This window comes from Hippopotamus amphibius, chromosome 2 (assembly GCF_030028045.1).
Source record: "Hippopotamus amphibius kiboko isolate mHipAmp2 chromosome 2, mHipAmp2.hap2, whole genome shotgun sequence".
NCBI lineage: Eukaryota > Metazoa > Chordata > Mammalia > Artiodactyla > Hippopotamidae > Hippopotamus > Hippopotamus amphibius.
In genome coordinates this window covers 191,721,968-191,739,689 of record NC_080187.1, presented here as the reverse complement: position 1 = coordinate 191,739,689, position 17,722 = coordinate 191,721,968, and the positions used below count along the sequence as shown (strand labels likewise).

General features: G+C 45.4%; 1 protein-coding gene across 1 annotated transcript in view; it reads left to right on the top strand.

Moving 5' to 3' along the window:
• The first annotated feature begins 2,359 nt into the window (after positions 1-2,359).
• Positions 2,360-17,722, top strand: part of SHC4 (SHC adaptor protein 4) — a 124,706-nt gene continuing 109,343 nt past the window's right edge. The window contains exon 1 of the mRNA XM_057724513.1: positions 2,360-3,200. Coding sequence (XP_057580496.1) covers positions 2,616-3,200 — 585 coding nt within the window. The 5' untranslated portion in view covers positions 2,360-2,615. The remainder of the gene's footprint in view (positions 3,201-17,722) is intronic.

The following is a 17,722-nucleotide window of genomic DNA, read 5'->3' as shown; positions in this document are numbered from 1 at the left end:
CCACATGAGTGTTACGAAATTGTTTCTTTAGACTGTGTTGGCTTTCTCAGCTTCTCCTCCTTTGTGCTAATTTTTCTTTTTAGTTGCCTAGGATGGTATAGACTCTACTCTGTAGGGGGTAAGAGGATCAGCTTCAGGGGCAGGCAGCCCAGGTTCACATGGCCTTTCTTTACACTGCCCGTCATGTACTTGGTGAGGCAGACACTGTGGAACATGGTGCCAAGAGCCTTACAGGGATTAGGATTATCTCATGAGCCCTTATAACATCTCCTTTAGGTAGCTGCTCCTAACAGATGACAGCATTCAGGCACAGAAAGGTAAAATAACTTTCTCAAGGCTGCAGAGCATGGGGTCTGTGACAGCAAAGAAAGGACCTTTGAGAGGGAAGGAGAGAGGTGGGGAGGAAAGAAAAAGAGGAAGGTTACTTCACAATCTTGCCCAGAGCCTGTCTCCTCAGCCCCAGGGATGTGGAGTCCAACTGGCTTAGCCGCTTCCCTCAGTTTTGCCAGAAGGAGGTGTGAGGGCAGAGAGAGGAGATCAGTGAGCATTGACAGGAAGATTTATGAAGATGAAAAAAGGCCTTCCCAGGGAAAAACCATCCTAACAGGTTTGGCAGACAGGATGTGAAAAGGTGCAGAATTGCTGTGGGGGAGCAGGAAGCCAGCGAGCATGCCTTTTCAGCTGGTCACAAGTAACCATTTAATTCAGAACCTGTGTTTGGATCTCAAGGGAGCTCCGGCCAGCAAAAGTCATAAATATACGTGAGTCTAATGCAGCCTTGTGGGCAGTGAGACAGTGAAGGTGGCATCCCTGATTCCCGTGACTGCCAGTTTGTTTTAATTTTTGAACGAACGAACAATTTCAGATGTAAGAGACTTGGCCAACCAAGAAATGTAACCTTCAGCTGAGATTTTCTTGTCTCTTCTGATACATGATTTCCACATCCTCTCAGCGTTTCAAGCAGTTTCCTCTTCTTCATTCCTAAAAGAACCTGCATTTCCCTTTCTCAGCTCCCTCCTGGCTTCCTGTGTGCTGAGCCTCTTGCAGTTGTCATCATGTCTTCAGAATGCATTTGGTAGGTACAGGAAGTTGCACCAGAAGGGAGATGGAACCAGCAATCAATAAAAAAAGAACTATGTTTCTAAGAAAAATGCATCATGGCTTCCCACAGGAGTTGTGTACCATATGTCCTAATATCCGTGGAACAATGGATCTAATTTTTAGCTCTTCTGCTTGGCTTTCCCTGCCATCTCAACAAAAAAAGAAAATGGACCTTTTAACCTGCTGCCCAGCTTACAAATGATTTATACTGAAAATTGCCTTTCTGTTTAACCCTTTCATCGGCTATCACAAAATAAAATCTCTCCTATCTCTCCCTCCAGCTTTATTTTCTCCTGGCTACTAGTTTAGTGTATTTATGGTGCATGAGTCATCAAGCTGCCGCCTGATTGGATAACAACCAAGCACCCCTGAGACCATCAGTCAATTACAGCTATTCTCAGCTTCATTCACAGATTTATTAGCTTGCACACACACACAGAAATTCATTCAGCAAAGTTCATTCATAAAAATTTCAACACTGCGTATCATCCTGCACATCTCAGCCTTCTGTTGCGGTTAGGCTCCTGAAAGAAGTGCTGAGAGGCTTTGGGGAGGGAGGGAAGCTCAGAGCCAGGGTGGGCAGGGTGGGAGGGGATCTGAGGCACACGGAGGGATCGCAAGTCCACCCACAAGAAATAATGCGGTGCAGCGCCTGTCACTAGTACTCCTGGCTTGTGGCCCAGAAGGGATGCAAGACGAGATCTTCCAAGAGAGGGCAGCCATCAGAAGAAACGAACTCAGGCAGAAGGGCCTTTGGTCCATATATACATTTTCTTTTTTCCTTTTTTTTTTTTTTTTTAAATGAGCAATCCTTAGAGGGCCAGGACAGGGAGAGGGGGAGGGACTCGCGGGAAGGAGGGGATATGGGGATATATGTATAAATACAGCTGATTCACTCTGGTGTACCTCAAAAGCTGGTACGAGAATGTAAAGCAATTATATTCCAATAAAGAGCTTAAAAAATAAATAAAAAAATAAAATTTAAAAAAGAAAAAGAGCAATCACTGGAACAAATAAAGGGTTAATAGGCCAGACATTGCCCCGCCCTGTGGGAACCGGAGGGAGCAGGTTTGAAAGTTCCTGTGTGCAGAAGGGGAGGCTGGGGGTGGGGGGGCGCTAAATTTTTCTGCAAGGCTCCCGCACCGCCGGCGATGCGGCGGGACCGGCTGGCGGGTTCTCGGCCCGGTTCCGTGCCTAAGAGTTGGCCGTGAGAGATCCCCGCCGGCGCCGCGAGGCTGGGTCCAGGCTTTCCCAGCAGGGACTCCGAGGCGAGAACACAGGGTGCTGCCGCTGGGCCAAGGAGGGACTGAAATCAGCTGGGAAGGCGCTTTCCCCTGGGCTGTCTTACCCTCGAGGACCCGGAGCCGAGGCTGGCGAGGGCGCGAGCGGAGTTGGAGAGGTGGCTGCCGCAAGTTGCGCGGGGGGGCGTTGAGGCATTTGCTTTCCGTACCGTTTATCTAGCAGACGACGAGGCGATTTATGCAACAGTATCCTGTTTCAGCACTGCCAAGGCTATGCGAGAACGCGGTCAGGACAGCCTGGCAGGACTCGTGCTGTATGTAGGACTCTTCGGGCACCCCGGGATGCTGCACAGGGCCAAGTACAGCCGCTTTCGGAACGAGTCCGTCACGTCCTTGGAGGAAGGCAGCCCCGGAGGCTCCACCGGGAACAAGGGCTCGCCGCAGTCTCCCTACCCCACCCTGGCACCTCACCTGCCGGCTGAAGATGCCACCTTGGCGTCGCAGGAGAGCCCCACCCCACTGTGCACCTTGATCCCTCGCATGGCCAGCGTAAAGCTGGCCAACCCAGCCACCTTGCTGAGTCTGAAAAACTTTTGCTTGGGTACCAAAGAGGTACCTCGATTCAAGCTCCAGGAAAGCCAAGACCCAGCTCCCAGCAGCCCAGCTTCCCCTGAAACCAGTCTAACTAGGGCCCTGCCAGCACCTCCGCCTCCGAGGGACCCCCTGGGACACAGGGTGACCTCTTTAACTCCTGATGCCTCCCCCCTTCCTGGCCCTGGGGAGCCAACCTCCCGGAGCAGGCAGGACAGGCACTTTCTGCAGCACCTGTTGGGGATGGGCATGAACTACTATGTGAGGGTAAGTCCATTTCTCTGCACTCCTTCTACAAGGGGCATCTTCTCTGCTTTCTGCAAGGGGCTGTGCGTCACCTGGTGGGGTTCTAAGTTTGGATAAGACATTGTGTAGCTGGAGGGAGAGGAAGACTGAAGCTGGACTTACAGGTTTCCCTACAAATATTTGGCCTGTATTGAACTTTTGGTTCAAGGGCATGAACTAGTGCTAACATGCAGGCAGTTGCCAGGTGTAGGGGCAACCTCTCATAGAGACAGCAGTGATGTCCCCATGATGTCCCCACTGGACTGAGCATTCTGGCCAAGGAGAATCAAGAATTTCAAATCTAATTAGTGATTGAGACCCAGTTAATTATACTGGCCATTGTGTTTCAGTAGAGATTTTTGTGCTAGAGGAATACATGGTGTGTAAGGGACTTGAATTATTTTTAAAAATCTAATTCAGCATTTAACAAACACTTCTCAAAACATGGCTGAGTCTCTGGCCTTGTGCTAGGAGCTGGTCTTTGGTCTTTGGTGCACATATTTATTTTTGTCTTTATTGCCTACGCTGTGGCCATTAGGCCTTGTCCATGAGCTATATGCAAAATCAAGGTCTTTACTGGCCTTGCATCTGCCCTTTTCCGTTCCAGATCTGGGTAAAAGAAGAAGAGAAGATTTGGTCTCTGTTCTGCTAGAGCTCACATTTCAATCAAGGAGGCCAACAAATGCATGTGAAATAATAAGAGGACAATATTTAGCAACAGATATCTGGTGTGAGAATGCTGAGGGAATTCAGGAAAAGGGAAAGGTTGCTGGGGTCTGGGATTCATGCATATGGAAAACCTTCAGGGGAAGGGGCATCTCGGAAGAGCTATCAGATCTTTATTGGCAGAAAGGGGGAGATTCCCGGCAGGGCAAGAATATGCACAGAGTCCAAAAGGCAGGCATCACTGTGCTGGCTGCAGGGGCGCACCACGCTGGGCCTAACTGAAGAAGAGAGGAAATGCTGGAGGGTAGTGGGTGATATAGAGAGTGTGGCTGGCACAGAGTTGATGCTCAAACACATAGGAGTCGAATAAAGACAAATTACAGGTCGGGTAGCTTGGAGAGGAGGGAGCAGCTGACCAAAGCTCTTCATGCCAAATAGAGAGTTTGTAAACGCTCTGATTGGTAAACAGGAACCCTCCTAGGTTTGCAGGCCAACTACAACTTGAAAGTGGTTTCAAAAAGATGGGTCTGTGAATTTATTTGAGATGGATTGAAGCAGGGAACAGTTAGAGATTGGGAGGCTCATAAGAAAGATACTCTGGGAGTTTAGACATGAGGGGATGGGAACATGGAGTAATGTGAAGATGAGAGAAAGGCGATGAATGTAAGAGCCTCTGTGAGAAGCCTCAACAGTCTTGCGTGACTGAGCGGGTCATTTCAGATCATAACACACATAACAGAATGGTGAACATTTATTGAGCAGTGGGTAGATTGCTGAGTATGTTATTGCTGTTTATAGAGGTTGTGGATGATTATTGATAAAGGATTGTGAGGAATGAAGCATAACTTCAGATGTAAGCCTCAGAATGGGATTAGTGATGTCAGTGATAGAGCGAGTTGGGAAGGGGGTCACGCTGTTTGCTTTTGACTTGTTGTGTTTAAAGGGATGATATCTAAGTGGTACTAATTTGTAGATAGTCGTCGTATAAGCCTACACACAGGTGAGAAGTCTGATCTGAAAGCTGACATTTGAGACATTGCCCAATAACTGTATCACACACAGACAATTAAGATCTCAAAGAAGGCCAAATAATAAATGCTGGAAGGGTTACAAGGAGAGCAGGCTAGGGGCAGCCTTGGTGAATTGATAACAAAAACCTCCAAGGAAGATAAATTTATGGGACACTCAGCTCTTGTCCTCCCTCGCAGTGACACAGCGCATCATGGAAATAGTTTCATGTGTCTACTAAAAGCTCATGGGCATTTCTCATTGGTCAAGTGTAAGTGTCTGCCAGGCTCTATTGGGAAAATGTAACTCTCCAAACCCATGCTCGGCACCTGCCTTCCCATCACCTAGACATCCTCCACCCTCTGCCTTGCCTTTCCTTCCCTCCTGTACCTCCTTCCACCTCCCCACACCCACACACCTGTACAATTTTAAATGTGAAAGAGTTGCTGTGTGATATCCATCTTCCCTAGGGAGTGTCTCCACTGGCATTTTAGATTTTTAACGAGGATGCCGTCTGTCTTTTTCTGGAGATGATGACTGACCCCAGGAAAAGTGCTGGCCCTGTGACCCACGTGAATCACGCTATGTTGCCAATAGACAGTGACATGAAACACCAGTTAACACCTCTTTTAGGAAGTGAAAATACATGAAAAAGCCTACCTTATTAATTTTTATAACACCCTAACTTTGAAAGATGGAAGGAACTCAGAAGTTATCAAGTTCAGTGCCTCTATGGGGAAACTGAAGCCTAGAGAAGTAATTTTTTAAAGACCACACAGGTGAGTCAAAAGGAGAGTTAGTGCTAGAACTCAGTACCCGGTGTGCCAGTCTTGCTCTTTTCACCACGGGTTTTCATCTGGGTTGAGATCCTTCTCAGGATTCTCTTAAATGTGATGTGAACCCATTTAAAAAAACGAAATGCCAAGCTATTAATTTACAGTGAACAATACTGTACCACGTAAACCAAAATTGTGATCCCCTCTGTAGGAAAAATGCACATAGAAAGATTTAGATCAAAGGTTATTTGGTGATGATGGAATCAGAGCAGAGAAGTGAGAGAGACACACTTTAAAAAAATTTTTATTTTATTAAGGTAACACTTTTCTTTATAACATTATATGTTTCATATGTACAACATTATATTTCTACTTCCGTGTGCACTACAGCGTGCTTACCACCAGAAGTTTAGTTTCCATCCGTCACCATACAGTTGACCCCTTTACCCATTTCACCCCCTACCCCTTCCCCTCTGATAACTTCTGCTCTATTCTCTGTATCTACATGTTTGTTTTGGTTTGTTTATTTATTTTTGTTTGTTTTTTATATTTCACATGAATGAAATCATATGGTATTTGCCTTCTCTGTCTGACTTATTTCACTTGATCCATCCATATTGTTGCAAATGGCAAGATTTCATTCTTTTTTATGGCTAATATTCCATTATAAATATTCACACACACCACATGTTCTTTACCCACTCCTCCATCGATGGTTGCTGAGGTTGCTTCCATACCTTGGCTGATGTAAATAATGCTGCGATGAACATAGCAGTGCATCTATCTTTTTGAATTAGTGTTTTGAATTTTTGGATAAATACCCAGAAGTAGCATTTCTATATCATATATTAGTTCTATTTTTAAAGTTTTGAGGAACTTCCTTACTATTTTCCATTGTGGTTGTACCAATTTACATTCCCACCAACAGTGTCTGAGGGTTCCCTTTTCCTCACATCCTCACCAATGTATTTCCTTTTTGATAATAGCCATTCTAACAGGTGTGAGGTGATAGAGATATTCCTGATGGCTAGTGGACATAGGAGCAACTCTTTTTGGCAAAAGGCAGCCACACAATCTACTTTCTTATCCACATCATGTGGCTGCTCCTCTCTTTGCTCAAATTGATTTATTTGTTCGTTCTCTCATCTATTGAGAAAATATGTATTGTGAAACAGTTATGTGACAGGAACTGTTCCAGGCCTTGGGGATACATCAGTGAATTAAGAGACCCGGTCTGAGCCCTCATGGAACTTACATTCCAGTGAGGGAAGTTGAGCCATGATTGGATAAGCAAGTAAATATAATATGTCACAGGTAATAAGTACTAGGGAGCAGTAAAGCAGGGGAAGTAAGGAAGACAGTTACCTGGGTTCAGAAGGAGGACACTGTATTCCTTTTGCTAAAAATGGCATAGTTAGAGCTACTGTTGATTTTGTTTTCTTGCATCTTTTATCTTCGCAGTATGGACTTAATTTGCCATCTACTCTAAGTTGGAGTTGACTTTGAGTTAAATATGCTTTTAGAAACGATACTTCCTTTGGTCTCATGATGTAGAATCAATTATACAGCTGAGAGTACTTGATGAATCCCGAGCACCTATTTTTGAGTAACTTTCACTTAAGCTGAGACCTTGAACCCCCTGAAGGTCTCTCAGGGAAGGTGGGCTAGTAAACTATTGTTTGAGAGATACCAAGTTAGAATGGGTCTGGGCAAAGTAGTGAGGTGGGTGAAATCTGTTCATTGTGGCCAAGTGGTGACATTTGCTCCCACCATAAGATTAAGTTTCCATTTCTTTATGAGGTCTTCCCAAGTCACTTCATCTAGCAACAAACATTCATGTGGAGGTCTCCCGGGTGCCCAACCAAAGTGGTCTGTGTGTGGTGAGTGTGGAAAATATACAACATGACCAGTGCTCTCATGTCTAAAATGAGAGGATTGGTCTGCTTGGCCTCGAAGGTGCGCCCATCACAAGCATTTTTCTTCTTCAAGTTTTATTGAGATAGGGACTTCCCTGGGGGCACAGTGGTTAAGAATCTGCCTGCCAATGCAGGGGACACGGGTTCGAGCCCTGGTCTGGGAAGATCCCACATGCCGCGGAGCAACTAAGCCCAGGCACCACAACTACTGAGCCTGCGCTCTAGAGCCCGCGAGCTACTACTACTGAAGCCTGTGGGCCTAGAAGCCTGTGCTCCACAACAAGAGAGGCCACCACAATGAAAAGCCCACACACTGCAGTGAAGAGTAGCCCCCCGCTCTCCACAACTAGAGAAAGCCCTTGCTCAGCAACGGAGACCCAATGCAGCCAATACATAAATAAATTTATTAAAAAAAAGTTTTATTGAGATAAAATTGATATACAGCGCTGTACAAGTTTAAGGTGTACAACGTAATGATCTGACTTACATACATCAGGAAATGATGACCATGATGAGTTTAGTGAACATCCATCATCTCACATAGATACAAAATAAAAGAAAAAGAAAAAATATTTTTTCTTTGTGACAAGAACTCAGGATTTACTCTCTTAACAACTTATACATGTAATGTACAGCAGTCCCATCACCAGCATTTAAAGGCACTAAGGCTCCTTTCTCCATGTGGGAGGTATTTAAATGTTAGTTTCCTTTCCCACACTCAGTCCATAGATTGCCTACAAATTACTTCAAAGACGAAATAAAGCAGAGGCAAAGAAACTAACCTGGATAGAACTGCCACAGGTGAGCACAGGCGTTCTCACGATAACCCACTGAGGGAGGCTGTTTTTTCCAGGTAAGGACACGGAGACCTCAAGAGTTTATTGTCTGCCTGACACTTTACCACTTAAGTAAGTGGCAGACTGAGGATTCAGAGCCAGGTTGGTCTCACTCCAGCACGCGTCTTCTTCCCACCCGCTCCCCTACCCCTGAGCCCCTCAGGCAGTCCTGCAGGTTTGTAAATGGAGTAGCGCAGGTGAAGGGCCACGCTGGGTAGGAGAACTTTATTATAGCACTTGCCTGTCTGCACTCATCTGCATGACTTCAGTCTCCTCACTTCAGCTCCACCCAGTCCAACCATTTCCCCAGACTGTATTCGTGTCCCAGGGCTGTTGTAAGAAGTATCACAAACCAGGTGGCTTACAACCACAGACCTTTATTCTCTCTCAGTCCTGGAGGCTAGAAGTCTGAAATCAAGCTGTCGGCAGGGCCGTGATCTCTCTGAAGGCTCTCCGAGAGATTCCTTCACGGGCTCGTCTAGCTTCTGGTAGCTGCTAGCCATCCTCGGCACTCCTTGGCTTGTAGACGCGTCACTCCAGTCTCTGCCTACATCTTCCTGTGGCTTTCTCTCCTGTGTGCCCAAGGACACCAGTCATTGGATTAGGGCTCACACTAATCCATTATGACTTCATCTTAACTTGATTATATCTGCAAAGACTCAACTTTCAAAAAAGGCCACATTCATAGGTTCTGGGGGTTAGGATTTCAACTTATCTTTTTGAGCAATGCAGTTCAACCTGTGACAGCCCCCAAGAACATTTATTGCAATGTGTTCGTCCACAGAGACTTTTTTGGGTATTGGGCTCATCGGCTTTGTGTGCAAATATGATCTTTTTACTTCCTTTATACACCTCACAGTATATTCTTACCATCCATCCTCCCTTGGATAATGTTGTATCTTAATACTGAGACTGTAGATTAGTATTGTCTACTGTCTATTGTCTACACTAGATGCGGTCCACGGTACTACAGTGTTCTGTCTGCCCCGTGTCTTTTCTGCAGGAGAGCGCTGGTCTAGACGTTTTGAGATCTGGATTAAAGTAGTGGCTCTGACACTAGCCAGCTGTGTAACCTGGGGTATGTCATTTCACCTTCTCATTTTCTCATATTTTAAACAAGGAGTTTGAACAAAATATTGCCTAAGATCCAGATACCCCAGGTCTCCTTTCCCACAGGTCTGAAACCTCCTTCTATTAGGATCTCTTTTGGTTAGAAGACAGATTCAGGATGGTTTCCTGAAGGAAATAACTTCACATCTCTGTCTTAATATGGAAGAGGTGGAATATCCTTAGCACCCTCACTAACACTGAGATGACTTCAGCAGTAAAGCAGAAACATTGCACTGACATGGGTGTAGATGGTCAAAATTTTAGAGAGATGGTGAGAGAGGAGTCATGGAACAGCATCCAAGTGTGGGATTCCAGGGAGGAGTGGAGGCAGGTCCAGGGGGCAGAACAGGGTGAATGATGATGGCCAGTACTCTGGGACCCTGGCTTTCTTACATGGTCTAGCTGGCCGGGTCATGCTGGGGGTTGGCATCCAAGCTGACGTCTGTAGGAACAGCAGGAATTAACCCGTCTCTGTTCTCTCTGGACTTAAGAAAAAAAGGCCCTGCCACACACATAGGCAGTCTGGTAACTCTAACCTTGAAAGAGGATTTCTAAGCCTGGGAAATCCTTGAAGAGACTGTCACGGTTTATGCAAAATAAAGGCAGACCTTGGTGGTGTGGATCCGGTGCCCACAGCTAATGGAGGCGGCTTTCTGCCTCTGCTAATTTTCCTTTTTTCGAAGTTATGGATGGTTAAAAGTGACATAATACGGTGGGAGGAAATAATTCCAGCTAAAGTTGACAATTTGGCATTAAGGATATCGTATTTCCTTCCTGTTTCTTTCTTGAAGTAGATATAGAAGTAGATTCTGCTAGAATTTAGGAGAATCCTGGTAGATTTGACCTGTTGTTCCTATTCTCTTTAAACCTTAAACCTGCACACATCCCTTGATTTGATCAGTTCTTGCCCACCCATGACTACTAGAGCATGAATTGGAAGAAAGAGTTTTAAAGATCACCAGGTCCAAAACCTTCATTTTGCAGTTGAGGAAAGAGGCTCAGAGATGCGAAGTGACTTGCCCCCAAGCCACACAGCAACTTAGTGGTGGAGCCTAGACAAGAACTTCCAGTTCTGTCTACAGCACTCTATTTTTTAAAAAATTTATTGAAGTATAGTTGATTTACAATGTTGTGTCAGTTTCAGGTGTACAGCACAGAGATTCAGTTATATATATGTATAACTGATATATATATATATATATATTTTTTCAAATTCTTTTCCTTTACAGGTTATTACAAAATATTGAATATGATTCTCTGTGCTATACAGTAGGCCCTTGTTGGTTATTGATTTTATATATTGTAGTATGTATGTCCAACACTCTATTTTCTACCCCTGTCTTGCTTCACCTTCCCTCACTCCCCAAACTAAATGCACGGTGTCAAACATGTCTACTTGATTGACATGTTGAGTGTATGTCTTTTTTTAAAGACCAGAATAAAAACTTTTTTCTTAGTAGGAAAACTGTTTTTAAAAAGCAGTGAGAAGGAAAAAGAGATCTAGGAAGAGTGGCAAGGAGCCCAAAGTCCACTGGCTTTGCCAGTTTTACCCTTTTCTTTATGGAGGTCCCTGTGAGTGGCAGTGTGTCCATGTTGGACCAGGACTTGTACATTGTGCAGGGACTGGCCCCATTTCATTCATCTTCCAAAACCCTTTGGGGCCCTTCCCCTAATGTGGCTTTTCCTCTCACTTCCATTTTCATATTACTTTAGAGGCAATACCGTACCGTGTTGTCACAGGGGTTGGATTGAACCAACCCTGTTTCCCAGTGTGACAGTCCCATCGTGAGGAGAGTGATCTTAATGATACATACAGCTCACGGGTCAAGGCCATTTCTCAGTTTCTTACCCAGAGCAGGGGTATGAGGCAGCTGGGGGCTCTTCCCCTCTCCTGAGAGATACAAGCTTTGGATCTCAGGGAGGTCTGGTCACATTTGCAATGAAGAAACAAGATCATGGTGACCAAAAGATGCAGGCCTCAATGCTGCACGCAGATAGCCGCTACTTGAAAAGATTGTGTCTGAAACAGAAGAGTTTTGTGAAGGGGTATTTGGAAAAGTCAAGAGGCCTCAAAGAGCTGGATTTTTGAAAACATTTGTTGGAAGCATCATATGAAAATTTATTGATAGTATAGCAGTGATGATAAGGAAGTATACATTTGCAACCATAAACTCGATGTACAAGAGATGTCATTTAAAAAAAATGTATATATATAAAATCACATGAAATCCAATACCAAGCCCTCTCTTGTTTATTTGACAATATTTTCAATCTTGATCACTATTTGTGATCATATAATGAATCAAGGGCATTATTTTGTGCCCTTAAATGGGGGAAAGGCCTCTGACCTTCAGTTCATTGTTTATCAGTGGTCCCCTAAAGGCAGGAGCACCCCTCCATTTGCCCACTAAGATCTTTACCCATTCTGGGAGCCCCTTGTGAGAATCCAGCCTCTCTAGCTGCCCCTCTAGCTGTTCTCCTCCGGAGGCCTTGCACTTCCCTGGAGCCTGGCTAGGATGCACGTTGAGATTTTGTAATGTCCAGAGGCCCACCAATATCAACCACCCATTGCCTTCCCATTTATGCCCCTGAAGAACAGGGATGACAGATGGCTGAAGCAGATTCATGGGAAATCCAGAAGCAACCAGCAACCAAGGGGGTGATGACTGTGGGAGGACACAGCACAGGGCAGGAAGAAGAGGGCGGACATTTAAGGCTACAGAAAGATGGAACAAAGTTGAAGGCGCTGCTTGCATTTGGCAGGGTCAGGCACTGGCAGCCAAGGATTCTGAAGGAAAATGAGGCCGAAGGCAGTTCTTGGGAGGAATTGGAAATCATGCTGCCCATGGGAGGTTCATGGGATTGAGAGAGGGAGGGAAAGAGGGAAAAGAATGCAGAGTACAGGCAGTGCCTACCCAGAGAAGAATCTGGAACACAGAGGTCATAAACCAATAGTTTAGTAGCATATTTTGTTTGGTCGAATTTGAAAAAAATTTTCTTTGGATTAGTGCCAACATTTGAAAACCAAGACATTCCATATAAAACTCTGAATTTCTGGCTTCTTAGAAGAGCTGGCAGCACCAGACTGACCACATGTCAACAGATGACCAGAGCTGGGGACTGAGCCATGGTCCCACCCAGTTTCACTCACTTATGTCACTTGTCTGTTCCCGGAAGGTGGCTGAGTTTGCATACCCACCTGTGACGCGGTCTTTCATTTTCCAATTCAGAATACCTGGGGAGAGAAGCTGAGAATGGCTTCTTCCTGGGCAACGTAGCAGGGCTTCTTTCTTTTATGCAGTGGGACAGAGTATGGGGGCTGAGTGAGACCCACGAGGCAGGGTTCCAGCCTTGTCAACTCAGAAAGCCTCTTCCCAGCCTAACAAAGTTGCAGAGTTTTCAAGAGCAATGCAGCTCCAGGACTAGTGCAGGCCGTCCCTGTTTTGTGAAGATGTGTTAGGCAAAGTTGGTTGATACATCCGTTCTTCGTCACAATGAGTTTTCCCAGAGAAATAATGTTAAAGGTTGATAAACTTTCTCATATCGTTAGGGACAGGGTTAAATGAGAAAATATATGTAAAAAGCTTAGCACGGAGCTTGTCATGTGGTAGGTCTCAGGTGGAGGGAGAATGAACTTTCAAAGGTCTAGGCATGCCTTTGGGCAAAAAAAAAGTTGAAATAGACTAACTTTGATTTTGGCGTTTTACCATGTCCCTTTGGTATCCTTTCTCCTGGCCAGCAGGGCCACCCCGGTGGAACTTTCTTTCCTAAGCCTTTCCTATGGTGCTTACAGGGGCAGGCCTGCCTTCTTCTCTAAAGTTGCCTGCTATTCCTTTACTAGTCAGCATTCCTCTTCCCTCAGTGCAGCAGAGGGAAAAACATTTGCTTTTGGAAAATATTTATTACATCATCAAATCTTCATTGCAGTATTTCCCAAAGTTTGCCGAGAGCCAACTCTATCAGTCAAAACAGATTCCACCCCACCCCCCATCCTGCACTTGCTGGATCAGAACCTCTGCGGCTGGGCCCCAGAACCCTGCATTTTAAACAAGCTCCCTGTGTGACTCTGATGCACAAAATATTTGGGAACCTCTGCTGAGTCCAGTGAGTGCAGTGATTCTCAGCCGGGGATGATTTTGCCACTCAGGGGACATTTGGCAATGCCTGGAGATATTTTTGGTTTTCATAATGGGACAGGGAGAGGAAGCACTACTGGCCTTTAGAGACTAGACACCAGGGATGTGGCTAAACATCCTACAGTGAATGGGACCCCCCACCCCCTGCAACATAGAATTCTCAGGCCTGAGACGTGTCATTAGTACTGGAGGCTGAGAAACCCTGAGTCAGAGGGATGAAATGTGTAAACCTGGGCTGTGTGTTAGGAGGTAATTGTGAATAAAAGAATCAACACCTGATTCAGCTTTTGACTCCTAAACATCTAACCTAAGGTACTTCTAATTTTCTCAGGCTTTCTCCTTTCTCCTCTCTTAAATCCACAGATTCTCTAAAATTATAGTTCAGTCTCTCACCTCCACCCAAACAGTCCTCCTGTGGCTTCCATAGCAGGATCTCATGGTGGGAAGAAGGGTGGGAGCCCTACCTTGTTACGACTCAGCTGTACATCAGGTATGTCCACATTGGCAGCAGATTCGACCTTCAATCAGGTGCGCTCTGGGCTAAACTGCATTTATAGGCTGACTTGGTATCCTAACCAGGGTATCTACCATTACTGGTACCTTCATTTCTATGGGGAAATGCCTTCAGAGTTTTAACAGCTAACTTACAAGTAGATTTTAAGAACAGAGCCTGTCTTGGGTTGGAAACGTCCTCTAGTTAGAGGGAAAGAAGTGCCAGAAAGCAGGTAACTTGACCAAAAAAAGCACATGTGCTGTAAGTATAACCCCAGAAATTAGATTTTTCCCCTCAATGTCATCAGAGAATAATTTATATGAATCATTCATTGGGAAATGGTGAAATGTATAATTCAAACAATTTTTTTTTTTAACTTAGTGCCAACTCCAGGTCCTTGAAAGACATTGTCCCTCCCTGTCCTCTCTTCTCAGCATGGCTCCTTTCACCCTGGACTCAGGACTCAGACAGATACATTGACTACAAAGTTCTGTTTCATCATGAGTTAAGCGATCCAAGGTCACAGGGCTCATCAGCTGTCGAGCAAGGACTACGATTCAGATCTCCTGACTCCAGGCCAGGGTTCTTTTCACTACCTTTTGTGAATAAGGTGTAATCTTGCATGAGGAGGTTACAGTATAAAAGGAGATCAAAGGTGTCCACAGAAACTCCTGTAATATAAGGCAGTGCCTAACAGATGACACCAAAGTGATACAAATAAGACGCGTGGGAGTACAGGCAGGAAAGGGGACTCCTTCCATTCGAGGTGAATGTAGAAGATGTCATGAAGGACGAGATGTCTTAGCTGAGTCTTGAGAAATGGGTGGTGTTTCCACAGGCAGAGATGGAGGAAGAGCGTTCCAGGCAAAGAACCTGACGGGGCGAAGGCATGGAGGTGGGAAAGTGGAGGATGTTATTTGGGGAAGAGAGAGTAATTGGACTCGGTTGGATAGGGTGTTTGGTATATGTGGGAGATCAGAGCATGGGCTCGTGCTATAACAAATTTGCATAGTATCTGAAAAGTTGGGTTTTCCAACAGGAAACCATTGAATGTTCTTTGAATAGGGGAGTGACAAACTCAGAGGTATGTTTTAGAAAGATTATGTGGGCTGCAGTGCTCAGAGAGAACCCAAAGGGAGGGAGGCTGGAGAAGGGGAGCCCAGATGAGAGATGAGAAGCAGGGTGGGAACAAAGTCAGTGGCGATAGAAACAAGGAAAGATGTCAGACCCACTCGATGAGGAAGGGAGGAGGCAGGAGGGGTTTGGGCGTCAGGGGTGACTTCCATTTCGCACGTGCTGCTTTCAAGGGGACCTCAAAGCATCCAGGAGGAAATCTCCAGAAGGACCGAGGAGAAGTTTTTGTTGCTGTTGGCATCAAGGCCCAGGGAAGACACAAGGCTACCAGAGGGAGAGTGTAGAGCAGGGGAAGAAGAGGGCTTTGGGGATGCCACATGGAAGTAGTCTGTGGAGGGGCAGGAAGAACAGGCCTTGAAGACAGAACTAGCAGCACGAGGAGCAGGATGGAGAGGACAGAGTAATCTAGGGAGAGGGAGGAGGGAGTTTCGAGGAGAGCGAGGTTGAATAAAAGAGTATCAAACCCATGGAGGATCCAAGGAAGATGAGAACTGAGAAAGAGCCATGGTTGGTCCTTTTATCGCCTCACTCCCCCTCTCCGCTAAGATATTCAGATTCAGCTGTTGCAAACCAAGCACAGCATGGGGTGCCCCGCACTCCCACCCTCTCTCCTTGCCCTCTCAGTGAGTGGCATCTCCCAGCTGTCCAGGTCAGAGCCATTCACTCTGTCATACGCTACACAGCCTTCCGTTATCAAGTCCGGTCCGTTCCACCTTTAGGATGTTTCTCACGCACGTTTCTTTTTCCCCACCTCCACTGCAATTCCTAAGGTGGGGACTACAGTAGGCAGCATTTTCAAACTTGATGATCAGCTTCTTATGGAACAATTTTATGAAACACACTTGGCAAGACTCTACTGTTGTAGCTTTCAGTTGAAACTAGGCAATGAATAATCAGGTGGAACTAGAAGGTGGAAAATGATATATACCTGTAGAAAATAGTCAGATACCTCAGGTACATGTACTGAACTCTTAGAGGCAGAGACTACTTCTAGCTGGGTGGTCAGGGAAAGCGCCCAGGGGAGATGGCATTTGAGATGGTCCTTAAGATTGGATAGACGTCTAACCACAGGGGTTATTTTTAAAAAGGTATTCCAGATGAGGGGGTGTAGGTAAGGAAATATAGGTTATATACAAGAAAGAGCACTGATTTCATTTTGGCTAGAGTAGAGCCTGCTTGGAAAAAACCAGTAGGTAGTAAATTGAGATTTGAGCCAGATTTTATAGAGCAGGCCTTAAATATCAGGCTAAGGAGTTTAGATGTTGAAGCAGAGGCATGAGGATTGATTTGTGCTGGAGAAGGGAGTGACTGAAGGTGGGGAAGCCCTTTCAAAGATTTTTACAGCAATAATCAAGGTGAGAAGTGTCTAATTAGGGTCTTGATAGAGGGAGTGAAGTAAAGAAACACTGGTAGAGACACTGTGGAAGAAAAAACTGATGAGGAAGGCAGAGAAGGAGGGCAGATTCCAATCCAACCTAACTGAGGTTTTGAGATAAAAGGCTTGGGGTGGGATGGGAGGACATGCCAGTAAAAGACGTGGAGAATGACAGGAGGAGAAGCAGAGTTGAGAGGGAAGGTAAGAGGTTCAACTGCTGACATGTGGAGCTTGAAGCTGCTAAGAGTCATTTAGACGAGAGGGCGGTATCCTGCAGGCGGGCAGAGTCGGGGAGAGCATCAGGCCTGGTGTGCACTATGTGAGTCAAGCCAAGCAGTTGGGTGTCCTTATCTGACAGTTGTCCCAGTAAGGCAGAGAGGGTTTAGGGTGATTTTCGAGTGTGGTAAAGAATGGAGTGTTTCTTAATGTTATGTAGTAGAAAACCCCGTCTATGATGAAATGTTTCAAATGTACTTTTGACTCAAGTTAAGATTATATAAATGTGCTTTTGTGTTGTAGAGTCAAGGTCTTTTCTCTTAGTTTTACACATACAATGATTAATATCCCCTTTCATCATTCTTGCATAAATTCTATTCATAGAATTTATGTAGTTCCTCATCTACATGCCTCCTTTCTGTTTTTTTTTTAGGTGAGATGAGTTCTCAGAGACATCATCAAAGCAATCAGTACAGAATCAGTTTTATTTAAAAATATTTTAGAGTTGTCTTATCCACATATAATTTAACCTTTTTTTTTATTGGCTGTGTTGGGTCTTCGTTGCTGGGTGCAGACTTTCTCTAGTTGCAGCGAGCAGGGCCTACTCTTTGTTGCAGTGCGCAGCCTTCTCAGTGCAGTGGCTTCTCTTGTCACGGAGCACGGGCTCTAGGCATGTGGGCCTCAGTAGTTAGGGCACGGATTTACTCTGCAGCCTGTGGGATCTTCCTGGACCAGGGCTCGAACCCGTGTCCGCTGCATTGACAGGTGAATTCTTAACCACTGTGCCACCAGGGAAGTCCCTAATTTAACATTATTTTTAAAAGCAACTTGTCTTGAT